At 45.2% G+C, this 16,211-nt stretch overlaps 1 protein-coding gene across 1 annotated transcript; it reads right to left on the reverse strand.

Moving 5' to 3' along the window:
* Positions 1-14,735: 14,735 nt before the first annotated feature.
* LOC147972135 (uncharacterized) lies at positions 14,736-15,804 on the reverse strand. The gene is made up of 3 exons (XM_087522951.1): positions 15,608-15,804; positions 15,226-15,512; positions 14,736-15,070 (listed from the first exon to the last, which is right to left on the reverse strand). The coding sequence occupies exons 1-3, from the start codon at positions 15,778-15,780 to the stop codon at positions 14,736-14,738; spliced, it is 795 nt and encodes a 264-aa protein (XP_087379077.1). The 5' UTR covers positions 15,781-15,804.
* Positions 15,805-16,211: the final 407 nt, after the last annotated feature.

Here is a 16,211-nt window from a genome sequence, read left to right on the forward strand (position 1 = left end):
GCTTATGGGAAGGGTAAAAGGTATGAGGTGGAGCTGCAGCAAGCGACTAGCATATTTGGTGGCTAATGCTACCTCTTGAGCTTGCATTGGATTTCCCCGAAGAGGAAGGGATGATGCAGCAGAGTAGCGTAAGTATTTCCCTCAGTTTTTGAGAACCAAGGTATCAATCCAGTAGGAGGCCACGCTCAAGTCCCTCGTACCTACACAAAACGATAGCTACTCGCAACCAACGCGATTAGGGGTTGTCAATCCCTTCACGGTCACTTACGAGAGTGAGATCTGATAGATATAATATTTTTGGTATTTTTGGTATAAATATGCAAAGTAAAAAGTAAAAGCAAAGTAAAAAGCAAAGCAAGATTAAAGTGATGGAGATTAATATGACGAGAATAGACCCGGGGGCCATAGGTTTTCACTAGTGGCTTCTCTCAAGAGCATAAGTATTCTACAGTGGGTGAATAAATTACTGTTAAGCAATTGACAGAATTGAGCGTAGTTATGAGAATATCTAGGCATGATCATGTATATAGGCATCACACCCGTGACAAGTAGACCAAAATGATTCTGCATCTACTACTATTACTCCACTCATCGACCGCTATCCAGCATGCATCTAGAGTATTAAGTTAAAAACAGAGTAACGCCTTAAGCAAGATGACATGATGTAGAGAGATAAGTTCATGCAATATGAAATAAACCCCATCTTGTTATCCTCGATGGCAACGATACAATACGTGCCTTGCTGCGCCTTCTGTCACTGGGAAAGGACACCGCAAGATCGAACCCAAAGCTAAGCACTTCTCCCATGGCAAGAACTACCAATCTAGTTGGCCAAACCAAACGGATAATTCGAAGAGACTTGCAAAGTTAACCAATCATACATAAAAGAATTCAGAGAAGATTCAAATATTATTCATAGATAGACTTGATCATAAACCCACAATTCATCGGTCTCAACAAACACACCGCAAAAAGAAGATTACATCGAATAGATCTCCACAAGAGAGGGGGAGAACTTTGTATTGAGATCCAAAAAGAGAGAAGAAGCCATCTAGCTACTAACTATGGACCCGAAGGTCTGAGGTAAACTACTCACACTTCATCGGAGGGGCTATGACGATGTAGAAGCCCTCCGTGATGACGGCCCTCTCCGACGGAGCTCCGGAACAGGCCCCAAGATGGGATCTCGTGGATACAGAAAGTTGCGGCGGTGAAATTAGGTTTTTGGCTCCTCCTCTGATCGTTTGGGGGTACGTAGGTATATATAGGAGGAAGGAGTACGTCGGTGGAGCACCGAGGGGCCCACGAGGCAGGGGGCGCGCCCTAGGGGGGCGCCCCCCACCCTCGTGACCGCCTCTCTGATGCCTTGGCGTAGGGTCCAAGTCTCCTGGATCACGTTCGGTGAGAAAATCACGTTCCCGAAGGTTTCATTCCGTTTGGACTCCTTTTGATATTCCGTTTCTTCGAAACACTGAAATAGGCAAAAACAGCAATTCTGGGCCGGGCCTCCGGTTAATAGGTTAGTCCCAAAAATAATATAAAAGTGGAAAATAAAGCCCAATATAGTCCAAAACAGTAGATAATATAACATGGAGCAATCAAAAATTATAGATACGTTGGAGATGTATCAGGCATCCCCAAGCTTAGTTCCTGCTCGTCCTCGAGTAGGTAAATGATAAAAAGAGAATTTTTGATGCAAAGTGCTACTTGGCATAATTTCAATGCAAATCTTCTTATTGTGGTATGAATATTCAAATTAGGAAGATTCAAGACAAAATTTCATATTGACTTAGAGAATAATAATACTTCAAGCAAACCAACAAATCAATTATGTTTTCTCAAAGTAACATGGCCAAAGAAAGTTTATCCCTACAAAATCATATAGTTTAGTCATGCTCCATTTTCGTCACACAAGAATGCTCTCATCATGCACAACCCCGATGACAAGCCAAGCAATTGTTTCATACCTTAATAATTTCAAACTCATAAACTTTCACGCAATACATGAGCGTGAGCCATGGATATAGCACTATGTGTGGAATAGAATATAATGGTGGGGGTTATGTGGAGAAGACAAAAAAGGAGAAAGTCTCACATCAACGAGGCTAATCAATGGGCTATGGAGATGCCCATCAATTGATGTTAATGCAAGGAGTAGGGATTTCCATGCAACGGATGCACTAGAGCTATAAATGTATGAAAGCTCAATAAAAGAAACTAAGTGGGTGTGCATCCAACTTGCTTGCTCACGAAGACCTAGGGCACTTGAGGAGGCCCATTGTTGGAATATACAAGCCAAGTTCTACAATGAAAATTCCCACTAGTATATGAAAGTGATAACTCAAGAGACTCTCTATATGAAGAACATGGTGCTACTTTGAAGCACAAGTGTGGAAAAAAGGAATAGTAGCATTGCCCCTTTTTATTTTTATTTTTTTGGCCCTTCTTGTTTTTTCTTTGGCCTTTTTTTGGGACAATGCTCTATTGAATGATGATCATCACACTTCTATTTATTTACAACTCAATGATTACAACTCGATACTAGAACAAAGTACGACTCTATATGGATGCCTCTGGCGGTGTACCGGGATATGCAATGAATCAAGAGTGACAAGTATGAAAAAATTATGAATGGTGGCTTTGCCACAAATACTATGTTAACTACATGATCATGCTAAGCAATATGACAATGATGGATGTGTCATGATAAACTGGATGGTGGAAAGTTGCATGGCAATATATCTCAGAATGGCTATGGAAATGCCATAATAGGTAGGTATGGTGGCTGTTTTGAGGAAGATATAAGGAGGTTTATGTGTGAAAGAGTGTATCATATCACGGGGTTTGGATGCACCGGCGAAGTTTGCACCAACTCTCGATGTGAGAAAGGGCAATGCACGGTACCGTAGAGGCTAGCAATGATGGAAGGGTGAGAGTGCGTATAATCCATGGACTCAACATTAGTCATAAAGAACTCATATACTTATTGCAAAAATCTACAAGCCATCAAAAACCAAAGTATTACGCGCATGCTCCTAGGGGGATAGATTGGTAGGAAAATACCATCGCTCGTCCCCGACCGCCACTCATAAGGAGGACAATCAAATAACACCTCATGTTTCAAATTTGTTGCATAACGTTTACCATACGTGCATGCTACGGGACTTGCAAACTTTAACTCAAGCACTTCTCAAATTCACAATTGCTCTACTAGCATGAATTTGATATTACTACCTCCATATCTCAAAACAATTATCAAGCATCCAACTTTTCTTAGTATTCAGCACACTCAAAAGAAAGTTTTACAAATCTTGAATACCAAGCATGTTATTATTAAGCAAATTACCATGCTATTAAGACTCTCAAAATAATTTAAGTGAAGCATGAGAGATCAATAGTTTCTTTAAAACAAATCCACCACCGTGCTTAAAAAATCTAAGTGAAGCACATAGAGCAAAATTATAACGCTCAAAAGATATAAGTGAAGCACATAGAGCAAAACTACTTAGCTCAAAAAGATATAAGTGAAGCACATAAGGTATTCTATCAAATTTTAATTCATGTATTGCTCTCTCAAAAGGTGTGTACAGCAAGGATGATTGTGGCATACTAAAACACAAAGACAAAAATAATACAAGACGCTCGAAGCAAAACACATATCATGTTGGTGAATAAAAATATAGCTCCAAGTAAATTACCGATGGAAGTGGACGAAAGAGGGGATGCCTTCCGGGGCATCCCCAAGCTTTGAATTTTTGGTCTCCTTGGATTATCTTGGGGGTTCCATGGGCATCCCCAAGCTTAGGCTCTTGCCACTCCTTGTTCCATAATCCATCAAAAGAATTCACCCAAAACTTGAAAACTTCACAACACAAAACTTAAAGTAGAAAACTCGTAAGCTCCGTTAGCGAAAGAAAACAAAAGACCACTTCAAGGTACTGTAATGATATCATTCTTTATTTATATTGGTGTTAAACCTACTGTATTCCAACTTCTCTATGGATTATAAACTATTTTACTAGCCATAGATTCATCAAAATAAGCAAACAACACACGAAAAACAGAATCTGTCAAAAACAGAACAGTCTGTAGTAATCTGTAGCTAGCGCAATATCTGGAACCCCAAAAATTCTAAAATAAATTGCTGGACGTGAGGAATTTATATGTTAATAATATTAAAAAAGAATTAACTAAATAGATCTCTTCAAATAAAAATGACAGAAGTTCTCGTGAGCGCTAAAGTTTCTGTTTTTTACAGCAAGTTCAACAAGACTTTACCCAAGTCTTCCCAACGGTTCTACTTGGCACAAACACTAATTAAACACAAAAAACACAACTAAAACAGAGTCTAAATAAATTATTTATTACTAAACAGGAGCAAAAAGCAAATAATAAAAATAAAATTGGGTTGCCTCCCAACAAGCGCTATCGTTTAACGCCCCTAGCTAGGCATAAAAGCGAGGATAGATCTAGGTATTGCCATCTTTGGTAGGCAATCCATAAGTGGCTCTCATGATAGTTTCATATGACAATTTTATTTTCTTTCTTGGAAAGTGTTCCATGCCCTTTTTTTAATGGAAATTGAAATCTAATATTCCTTTCCTTCATATCAATAATCGCACCAACCGTTCTAAGGAAAGGTCTACCAAGAATAATAGGGCAAGAAGGATTGCAATCTATATCAAGAATAATGAAATCTACGGGCACATAATTCCTATTTGCAGCAATAAGAACATCATTCATCCTTCCCATAGGTTTCTTAATAGTAGAATCCGCAAGATGCAAGTTTAGAGAGCAATCATCAAAATTACGGAAATCTAGCAAATCACATAAAGTCTTGGGAATAGTGGAGACACTAGCACCCAAATCACACAAAGCATAAAACTCATGATCTTTAATTTTAATTTTAATAGTTGGTTCCCACTCATCATAGATTTTTCTAGGGATAGAAACTTTCAACTCAAGTTTTTCTTCATAAGATTGCATCAAGGCATCAACAATATGTTCGGTGAAGGCTTTCTTTTGACTCTAAGCATGTGGAGAATTTAGCACAGATTGCAACAAGGAAATACAATCAATTAAAGAGCAACTTTCATAATTAAATTTCTTGAAATCCAATATAGTGGGTTTAGCAACATCTAGATTTTTATTTCTTTCAATCCCACTTTCATCAATTTCATCATAAAGATCTAAATACTCTGAATTTTTAGAACGCCTTCTAGGTAAAGGAAGATCATATTCAGTTTCATCAAGATTCATATTGCAAAACAAAGATTTAATAGGAGACACATCAATAACTTTTAGATCTTCATCTTGATTTTCATAGGAATTCGGTTTAGCGGCCATCTTATTGACTAGGGTGGCTTGCATATCCGAAATTTCAGCAGTCATCTTTTCTAGATGAGCAATTTGGGATCTTATACCATCAAATTCTTTAGACATATCATCAAGCTCTTTATTCATATAACTCATAAAACCTTTTTGTTCCTTAAGCTCGTTTCTAAAGAAATTATTATGCTCAAATTGCAAAACCATAAATTTCCTAACGTTGTTTTCGATCTCCTCTAACCTTTTAAGGTGAAGATCACCGAATCTTGGTTGAGCCATCGCGACAAACAAGCAATCCAACACACGGGCAAACAAAAAGGCGAGCGGAGAAAGAGAAGGAGAAGGAGATTGGGAAAGAGAGGGCGAATAAAACGGCAAGGGTGAAGTGGGGGAGAGGAAAACGAGAGGCAAATGACAAATAATGTAATGCGAGAGATAGGGATTGTGATGGGTACTTGGTATGTTGACTTTTTGCGTAGACTCCCCGGCAACGGCGCCAGAAATCCTTCTTGATACCTCTTGAGCTTGCATTGGATTTCCCCGAAGAGGAAGGGATAATGCAGTAGAGTAGCGTAAGTATTTCCCTCAGTTTTTGAGAACCAAGGTATCAATCCAGTAGGAGGCCACGCTCAAGTCCCTCGTACCTGCACAAAATGATAGCTACTCGCAACCAACACGATTAGGGGTTGTCAATCCCTTCACGGTCACTTACGAGAGTGAGATCTGATAGATATAATATTTTTGGTATTTTTGGTATAAAGATGCAAAGTAAAAAGTAAAAGCAAAGTAAAAGGCAAAGCAAGATTAAAGTGATGGAGATTAATATGATGAGAATAGACCCGGGGGCCATAGGTTTCACTAGTGGCTTCTCTCAAGAGCATAAGTATTCTACGGTGGGTGAACAAATTACTGTTGAGCAATTGACAGAACTGAGCATAGTTATGAGAATATCTAGGCATGATCATGTATATAGGCATCACGTCCGTGACAAGTAGACCGAAACGATTCTGCATCTACTACTATTACTCCACTCATCGACCGCTATCCAGCATGCACCTAGAGTATTAAGTTAAAAACAGAGTAACACCTTAAGCAAGATGACATGATGTAGAGAGATAAATTCATGCAATATGAAATAAACCCCATCTTGTTATCCTCGATGGCAACGATACAATACGTGCCTTGCTGCCCCTTCTATCACTGGGAAAGGACACCGCAAGATCGAACCCAAAGCTAAGCACTTCTCCCATGGCAAGAACTACCAATCTAGTTGGCCAAACCAAACGGATAATTCGAAGAGACTTGCAAAGTTAACCAATCATACATAAAAGAATTCAGAGAAGATTCAAATATTATTCATAGATAGACTTGATCATAAACCCACAATTCATCGGTCTCAACAAACACACCGCAAAAACAAGATTACATCGAATAGATCTCCACAAGAGAGGGGGAGAACTTTGTATTGAGATCCAAAAAGAGAGAAGAAGCCATCTAGCTACTAAATATGGACCCGAAGGTCTGAGGTAAACTACTCACACTTCATCGGAGGGGCTATGATGATGTAGAAGCCCTCCGTGATGACGGCCCTCTCCGGTGGAGCTCCGGAACAGGCCCCAAGATGGGATCTCGTGGATACAGAAAGTTGCGGTGGTGGAATTAGGTTTTTGGCTCCTCCTCTGATCGTTTGGGGGTACGTAGGTATATATAGGAGGAAGGAGTACGCCGGTGGAGCACCGAGGGGCCCACGAGGCAGGGGGGCACGCCCTAGGGGGGGGCGCCCCCCACCCTCGTGACCGCCTCTCTGATGCCTTGGCGTAGGGTCCAAGTCTCCCGGATCATGTTCGGTGAGAAAATCACGTTCCCGAAGGTTTCATTTCGTTTGGACTCCGTTTGATATTCCATTTCTTCGAAACACTGAAATAGGCAAAAAACAGCAATTCTAGGCTGGGCCTCCGGTTAATAGGTTAGTCCCAAAAATAATATAAAAGTGGAAACTAAAGCCCAATATAGTCCAAAGCAGTAGATAATATAGCATGGAGCAATCAAAAATTATAGATACGTTGGAGACGTATCAGCTAACATACGCAAATGAGAGCGAGAAGAGAAGGCAAGGCACGGTCGAGAAACTATGATCAAGAAGTGATCCTAGACTACTTACGTTCAAGCATAACTCCAACACCGTGTTCACTTCCCGGACTCCGCCGGAAAGAGACCATCACGGCTACACACGCGATTGATGCATTTTAGTTAAGATAAGTTTCAGGTTTTCTACAACCGGACATTAACAAATTCCCATCTGCCCATAACCACGAGCACGACTTTCGAAAGTTCAAATCCCTGCAGGGGTGTCCCAACTTAGCCCATCACAAGCTCTCACGGTCAACGAAGGATATTCCTTCTCCCAGGAAGACCCGATCAGGCTTGGAATCCCGGTTACAAGACATTTCAACAATGGTAAAACAAGACCAGCAAAGCCACCCAGATGTGCCGACAAATCCAGATAGGAGCTGCACATATCTCGTTCTCAGGGCACACGGGATGAGCAAGACGTCAGGTAGGCCAGCCCAGAGTTGCCCCTGGTAGCCCCGGACATCGCTCAGTTGGACCAACACTTAGAGAAGCGCTGGCCCGGGGGAGGGGGTTAAAATAAAGATGACCCTTGGGTTGGCCGACCCAAGGGAAAGAAAAGGCTAGGTGGCAAATGGTAAAACCAATGTTGGGCCTTGCTGGAGGAGTTTTATTCAAGGCGAACTGTCAAGGGGTTCCCATTATAACCCAACCGTGCAAGGAACACAAAATCAAGGAACATAACACCGGTATGATGGAAACTAGGGCGGCAAGAGTGGAACAAAACACCAGACATAAGGTCGAGCCTTCCACCTTTTACCAAGTATATAGATGCATGAATTAAATAAGAGATATTGTGATATCCAAATAAATATCCATGTTCCAACATGGAACCAACTCCAATCTTCACCTGCAACTAGCAACGCTATAAGAGGGGCTGAGCAAAGCGGTAACATAGCCAAACAACGGTTTGCTAGGACAAGGTGGGTTAGAGGCTTGAGATGGCAATATGGGAGGCATGATATAGCAAGTGGTAGGTATCGCGACATAGGCATAGCAAAAGAGCGAGCATCTAGCAAGCAAAGATAGAAGTGATTTCGAGGGTATGGTCATCTTGCCTGAGATCCCGTAAGGAAGAAGAACGAGTCCATGAAGGAGACAAATGAATGTAGATGAACGAATCCTCACAACTCCAGAACGAAAACCGAAGATAACGCGAGAAGTAACCCGGAAAGAAGCAAACAACACAGTATACAACCATCACATAAACATGGCATGATACACAACAAGTATGATGCATGTCCGGTTTAATGATACATGCCATGGCATGGCAAAGTGCAACAAACAACACTACAAATTAAGTGGAGCTCAATATGCAACTCCGTTGCATATTGACGAAACACCACATTCAAGTTATTTAGTTCGATCTCGTTTATGTACCCAACAATATTAAATGTTATTAGCATGGCAAGAGGTGAAGCATAATGAAACTATCTATCTAGGCAAGTTTAAATGAGGCTGGAACAACAAAACAACAAGTCCAGAAAAATCCTCATGAGCATATTATAGATTTGGTACTGTTCTGCGCTTAAAAATATTTTAGAGTTGTTAAACATGCAAAGTGATGCCACCATGTTAAACTAGGCATTTTTCCACCCCATTTACATATAAAGTTTATTAAATTCTGAGTAACGGTTATTTAGTTATGAAATAAATCATTTTAGCATGGCATATGTACAAAATTACGCAAACAGCATTTTAAACATTTTAAACATAGATGAAAGTGACATATCATGAAACTAGACACAATTTTAAGCATTTTTCATATATAAATTGTTTTAATCCGATGCACGGTTGAAAAGTTATTATATGCATGATGTTGGAGGGTTTTTCTGTAAAACAACAGTTTTCTGGATAATAGCTAAATTCGTAGATCTGAGAAAAAAACATGAACGGGTCGAAACTAACAGGCCCAGAAGTGCACAGGGGAGGTGTTGGAGCTGGCCTCACCCATGGGCTTCGGCCCAGGACGATGGAGCAATGGGCCGGCTGGTTCGCTGGGTGGCGCTGGGCCGGAGGCGTGGCTGCGGTCCACGTAGGCAAAGGTAGGGCGCGGTCAACGCAGCGCTGTTGGAGCTGGGCTTCGCACGAGGCATAGGAGGGGGTCAACGCAGACGGGCGAGGGGACTTGTCGCTGTTCGTCGTCGTTTCCATACGCAGAAGCAAAGGCCGGCGACGAGGACTTGGGGAGGACCGACCGCGGAGATGAGCTGGAGGGCGCGGCCTGCGGGTCCAGTTGGAGGCTCTCGTCGCCGATGAGGATGCTCGAGGACGAGAGGAGCGGTCGAGGTGGCGACGAGGGCGGGTTGCAGGCGTTGCTGGCGCTTGCTCGCCGGGGATGGCGCGGGCCATGACAGAGGAACAAGGGCGCGGCGGCGGGACTCCGACGCGGCAGGGAGCTCGGCGGACTGGGTCGAGCTGGAGGAGCTCGGGCCTCAAGTGCGGGAGTAGAGGGGACCGAGGCGCCATGCCGGGGAACGGTAGCAGCCGCGGGGAAAACTTGGCGGCATCCATGGCCGGCGGCGCGGTACGGTTCTTGCAGAGACACGGTAGAGAGAGGGAGCACGCGGTGAGGGAGAGAGGAGAGAAGGACGAGGAAGGAAGAAGCAGGGGCGCAGGGAGCTGCTGGACCGGCGACTGGACTCCGGCGAGTCATCCCTGGATCGGGACGAGGAGGTTGCGGCGCGGGACTGGTCCTGCTGGTGGTGCTCGCTGGCTGGTGGATCGAGGGGATCCGCAGGAGAGCACTGATTGGGGGGGGGGGATTGGATGGATCAGATCTGGGGAAATCCCAAGAGAGTGGCGGCGGCGCTAGGTAGGATCCCTAGAAATTAGGGATATGGTCACGGTTTAGACTAGTATATATAGCGGGTAGGTTAGTCTAGGGGCTATCTCGTCCCTCCGATCGTAATCGGACGGACGGAAAAAATATGTTAGGAAGTCCAAATAACAAAACGGAGACGTTTTGTAGATGTTTGGGGTTGATCCGGATCCAACGGTGACGACTGTCCGGGTCGGGTTCGGGACAACTCTCGGACGCGCGCGAGGGGTCGATGCACTGTGCAAGGAGGGGGTTTCGGGGCCTGGGGGGTTGGTAGCGGACTGTGCAGAAAGCTTTGGGCTGAGAGAAGAGAAGAGAGAGATACCCGGCGACTGTTTCCGGAGACCGAAAATGTCCGACGAAAAGACCGGCTATAATGCCGCTATAGTTATCCGTTGGGGCGTCAAACGGACTCCGAATGCGATGAAACTTGGCAGGCGGCCTACCTACACTATAATAAGACCGCATGCCAACTTTTAACCCATTCCGAGAATATTTTCCGGCCACTTATAAAATACTATTTCGGACGTGCCGCGGGCGCGTGCAAGTGTGTCTGGACTCAGAACGGACAACAGAAGGAACTGGGGGAACCCGGACGAATGCAGGTTTTGAAAACATGATGATGCAATGCACATGTTGACATGACAAGATGCAACACGCAGGCGAATGACAAGGCAACAACAGCGAATAACTGGAAGACACCTGACGCAACGATCTCGGGGTGTTACGGTCACACTTTGTGAAAATTTCAGGTGGCAAACCATTGTAGTTACTCAGGTGGCAAACCATTGTAGTCACGCTTTACGAGTCTTTTAGTATGGCAAATCTCTATCAGTTCTAGTTCATATTAGTGGTTTTGTCAGTAGAAAACTGCTTCGCCGGTTCTGAATCCTCTATGGACGGACTTCCTACTGCTATTTCAAATTAATGTTCTGGGCCCTTGCAACCGGTGTCATGCTGTACGAAATTTAAATGTCAAACTATTGTAGTTACTCATGTTCAGTTCTGTAGTTTTAGTTGTGCTGTGCTTTACTTCTCAAGTTACCAGAGGTGTTTGGTGTTCGGGGTTTATGGTAGTACTCCCTTCGTAAAGAAATACAGTAGTAATCTAAACGTTCTTATATTTCTTTACGGAGTACATTCTACATTACTTGGTATTAGACTGTCCAATGTACACGTCATATTGCTGGGTACACTGCCATTGATCATTGCTGGCAAGTTTGTTCGTTTAATCTTCTGGTAAGTTTGTTTCTTGAAGATAAAGTTTGAGGCAATCAACAAAACTATTTGCTTTCTTCTAGCAGAGTTCCTACATATGTGGGTCACACATTTTACTAATGTGTAGCTACCTGATTACTGTGTAACAATCGAAGCAGATATATCACCTTAGAGTACAAATTAATGAACATGTCAAATAAAAAATGCAAATAAGCAAAATAGGCATTCAGACGATAGCACATGACATCCTGATACCCTACACTCCACATCCGTTCTTTAGTATCCAATAAATAACACCACAAAGAGAAAGGAAAAAATAATTAAATAGTCCATCATCCTTTCACTAGGGGAATTTTTTTCTCTCGAATACGCACGAGTGTGCATATCATTTTATAAAGAAGAGGGGGAAGACTTCCCATCCACAGTGATACAATGGTATTTACACGGCTCTTACATCCGCCTCCACATGGAGTAGTTACATGAGTCGACTACTCACCGAACCCCACCCCTGCTAGTCCCGCAAACACTCCATCCAAGTCCCCTTTCAAAAGCCCTGCTTGCCTCCACGTCCTTCCTTCCCTCTCGATCCGCCTGAGTACCTGCACTGCGGAGGGGCTTGCACCGTTAAAGACGACATCGTTCCGGTGCATCCATATCACCCACATGCCCAGCAAGCACAAGGCTATCTCATGGTCCGCCGTTGGTCTCGTCGCTGCTCTTGCCTTAAGCACCATGATTCGAGGGTGTCGTCGGCGCAAGGCTCCAGCTCCGGTCGATCAGTGGCCACACTCATCCGGTGCTACACTTCTTTTGAGAGGGTGCAGCTCACCATGAGATGACTCATTGTTTCCTCTTGCTGGTCGCAGAAAGGGCATGCATCCTGATGAGGTAGCCCACGGCTGGCGAGTCTGTCGGAAGTCCAACACCGATTCTTGAGAGCAAGCCACGCAAAGAATCGGCATGGTAGTGGAGCTCTCGACCCCCATGTAAATGCAGATGTAGGCACCGCCTCTAGCCCCGCAAACCTTGCCGCATACGCCGAGCTTGCCGAGAACATGCCGTCCTTCTCCCATGCCTAGTTAACTGAGTCCGGTGTGCCCGTATCCAGCTGCACAGTCACTACTCTTGACCAGAGGAGCATGAACTGATGCAGTGCAGCCTCAGTTATGTCTGGCCCAATGTCTCCTGCCCATGATGCATCCGCCATGGCTGCCGAGACTGTGCGCGCCAACCTTGCACGCTTGGGAACCCTGTCATAAACCAGCGGTGCAAGCTCACAGATGCGGAATCCCTGCAACCAATGGTCCTCCCAGAACAACGTTTCCTGCCCATTGCCGACCACGGTCCTAGTTGCTGCGTGTCCGTCCTTTGGAGCCACGGTCATCTTGCTTGCAAGGCTATGTTGAGCCAGCGAAGATTTGGAATGCCTAGGCCGCTAGCCCACTTCGGTCGACAGACCATGTCCCATGCAACCGAACAGTTTCCTCCAATAGCCTCCTTCTTTCCACACCACAAAAAGCCTCGGCAAATGCGCACCATCGCTGATATAGTTTTGGGGGGTAGATCCAATGCAAGCATGGCATGGATGGGGTCGCACACAACATTGATGCTATTAGTATTAGCAGTCCACTCTTATGCATGAGTGCTGCCCGCCAGTTTGGGAGGCAGTTTGCAAGTTGATCCACAAGGCGTTGAAGCTGCGCCGCTGATTGTTTGCGAATTGTTAGCGGCAGCCCCAAATATTTGCAAGGGAATGCCCCACTCGTACAGCCAAGCAGAGCGCACACCTCATTGAGGTCCTCCTGAGGGCACCTTATGCCCATTGCTGCACTTTTTGCCATGTTCACCCATAGTCCAGAAGCATACCCAAACTCATCCAAAATGGCTCTGCACACCCTGGACTCCAACTCCGTAGGCTTGAAGAAAACCATCACATCATCCGCAAACATGGACACCTTTTGATGTGCGCCTGAACGGGCCAATGGTGCTAGCATGCCTCTGGCCGCGGCCAACTTGAAGAGGCGTTGAAGAGGCTCCATGCATAGTATGAATATCATTGGGGACAGCGGAGCCCCTTGTCTTAGCCCTTGGCAGTTGTAAATTGGCTTCCCCGGAGTCCCATCGATCATGATCCGTGTGGAGGTTGCTAGCAAACCGCACATCCAAGAGATCCACCTAGCTCCTCCCGAAGCCCAAGCATGCCAAGACCTCAATAATGAACGGCCACTGAATGGAGTCAAACATCTTAGATATGTCAAGTTTAAGCATAATTGTTGGCACCTTGAGCGCATGTAGGTGCCTTGCCGTGGCTTGCACCAGCATGAAATTATCATGCAAGGAATGGCCTCGGACAAAAGCACTCTGGTGGTGCCCGACCATATTCGGTAACACCGCGGCCAACCTCATGGCTAGAACTTTCTCGAAGATCTTGACCGCTCCATGCACAAGGCTCACCAGAAGGTAGTCACGTATATCCACAGCCCCATCGCGTTTTGGTAGTAGCAACACAATCGCCTTGTTCAACACAGAAACAAGAGCAAAGGAAAATTCGTTTAACACAAGATGATACATGAAACACCGTAAGTTGTATACAAAATAGACCATAGCTCCTTGTAGGAAGGGGGGGGGGGGGAGAAAGGTTGTTTAATAAATATTATTCGTGTGGGTGTGTCATTGTTGAAGCTATATTCTGAAGAAGGTGGTTTCATAAATATTGTTGTAAGTTTTTCTCCTTACAGTAGCATATATAGGACCTCTTTGATTTGGTGATGCTGCAACCTGAAACTGTTGGATGTTCATGTTTGTAATGTCAAGCTGCAGGTACCTATTACTGTATGCGGTTGCAAGGCAGGGAGCTTGATCACTAGGACGAGCTGGGCGTGTAAGGTTGGGCAGCCATGTGAGGACTGAAAATTATATACCGGGCAAGAATGATATTGCCTTGGGTGTATGCCTTCTCTCACAATTTATAAGTAGTCCATCATCCTTGTTGGGAAGACCTAAACATATATTTCCTTGTTTCCTATTTCAAAATGTAGGCTCCGCCAATGCTGCTTTTAAATTTTAAAAAAGAGAGTAAAGTGCACGGTAAGTATACAAAATTATTGCGGAAGTTCAGTTTCATACATCAACTTCAAAATCTCAGTCTGATACATGGCCTTGCTATTACCATACATCAGTCTTCATTGGGTTTAACATGAACTCATTGCATTAACTTCTCGCTAGCTTTGCCCCTGATCTAGTCCATACGCTTAGCATCAAAGGCCGGCAAAACCCTTGTAATAAGATGACCTAGAAAATGAAAGGGGAGGGAGGCCCAGCTCAGGGCGCTACTATGTTCGTCATCGTCGTCCTCCTCCTCTGGAGCTGCAACATCCTCCTTGCCTTCTCCACTGGCCGTGGGGCATGTGAACGCCAACTCAAGCAGGTTCATGAAATGTGTGAAACCCTGCCCTTCGTTTGCCTGGCTCTTCTTTCCGCACAGAAAGCTCCCGTCAAGGGGGTGCAAAATCTGAAAGCTCTCGGGGCAAAATGCACAGGCGGTCTTCAAGTGACTTTTGCGCGACGACTTCTCTGTGGATAGAGAACAAAAGAAAAAAAAACACAAGTTAGGACTAGTGGTCACCGTGGTAAATCTGAAGGGAAACCATATGCAAGTGTACCAGAAAAGGTAATGCATATCATGGATGCCTTCTCATGGCGGTCCAGGTGTGGTGGTCGCTGCTTACCGATGATGGCGCATGTTTCGATGGCCGGCGCGCCGGAGTGGTGGTGGCTGTAGCGCAGCTCGGCGAAGAAGGTCTTGTCCGTGTCGTTGGCCTGGTTGCGCCTCCGTTTGCTGCTGGCGATCTTCTTCCTGCGAGCCACGAAGCTGACGTGGACCCAGATGTGGCTTTGGAAACCCACGTACGCGGCCATGAGAGGCTTGACGGCGACGAACTCCGAGCCCGGGTTGGTGGCGTTGTAGTGGCGGAGTGCGTGGTGGACGTGGCAGATGATGGAGGCGTCGCGCTCCCTGCAAAATCGATCCAGACATCACCATTAGCAATGGGTTAGTCGACACGAAAAAGACGGATACATACATTGGCTAAGCAAGCAAGGCGAACGTACTCTTCGGTGCGCTGACCCGTCGTCCCGTGCTCCGGCGATTGGCTGCCGCAGCCGCACATGGACCGCTCCTGGAGCGTTTGGTCCTCGCGGTGCAGGTCGTGCACGAAAGCCGGCGGCTCGCCGTCCCGCTTCCGCGTGAACATCCGCACCATGGACAACAGTGCCGATCCCATTGATGATGATCCAAAGATCGAGCGAGCGAGCGTCTTCTCGAGAACTGAGAGATAGCGCAGCGTACAATTCCCTAGCTGTGCCCGGCCCTGCCTCACTGTAACGCTATCGATCGTCTACGTGACTACGTCTAGTCCACCATAGGTACTTGCATATATAGATGGAAGCAGGGAAGATGTGCCACCCGATTCTCACATGTACTAGTGCTCAACAGCCGAGCCTCGGTCGGAATCGGAACTGAAAATGAAAAGGAATCCAAGCTCGACTCGATCCACCGTCTGCAAGTTGCAACTCTGAAGCTGGTCAATATTTTTTTTTTAAACTGAAGCCGGTTCTCAACCCGCTCCAATCCAGAAACCCGCCGCGCACGTCTGTATATACACACTGGATTGGGTTTGTTGTCTTCCTGAGCCCACCTTCATCTTGCACGGCT

The sequence above is a fragment of the Triticum urartu genome, chromosome 5A (assembly GCF_056163025.1).
Source record: "Triticum urartu cultivar PI428250 chromosome 5A, HENAU_Tu73, whole genome shotgun sequence".
NCBI classification, from domain to species: Eukaryota; Viridiplantae; Streptophyta; class Magnoliopsida; order Poales; family Poaceae; genus Triticum; species Triticum urartu.

Excerpts from the sequence above, each read along its gene's own strand:
- LOC147972135 (XM_087522951.1), bottom strand. The coding sequence starts at position 15,780 with ATGGGATCGGCACTGTTGTCCATGGTGCGGATGTTCACGCGGAAGCGG. Across the intron at positions 15,513-15,607 it reads ACGGGTCAGCGCACCGAAGA|GGAGCGCGACGCCTCCATCA; the intron begins GTACGTTCGCCT and ends TCGATTTTGCAG. Across the intron at positions 15,071-15,225 it reads CGAAACATGCGCCATCATCG|AGAAGTCGTCGCGCAAAAGT; the intron begins GTAAGCAGCGAC and ends CTCTATCCACAG.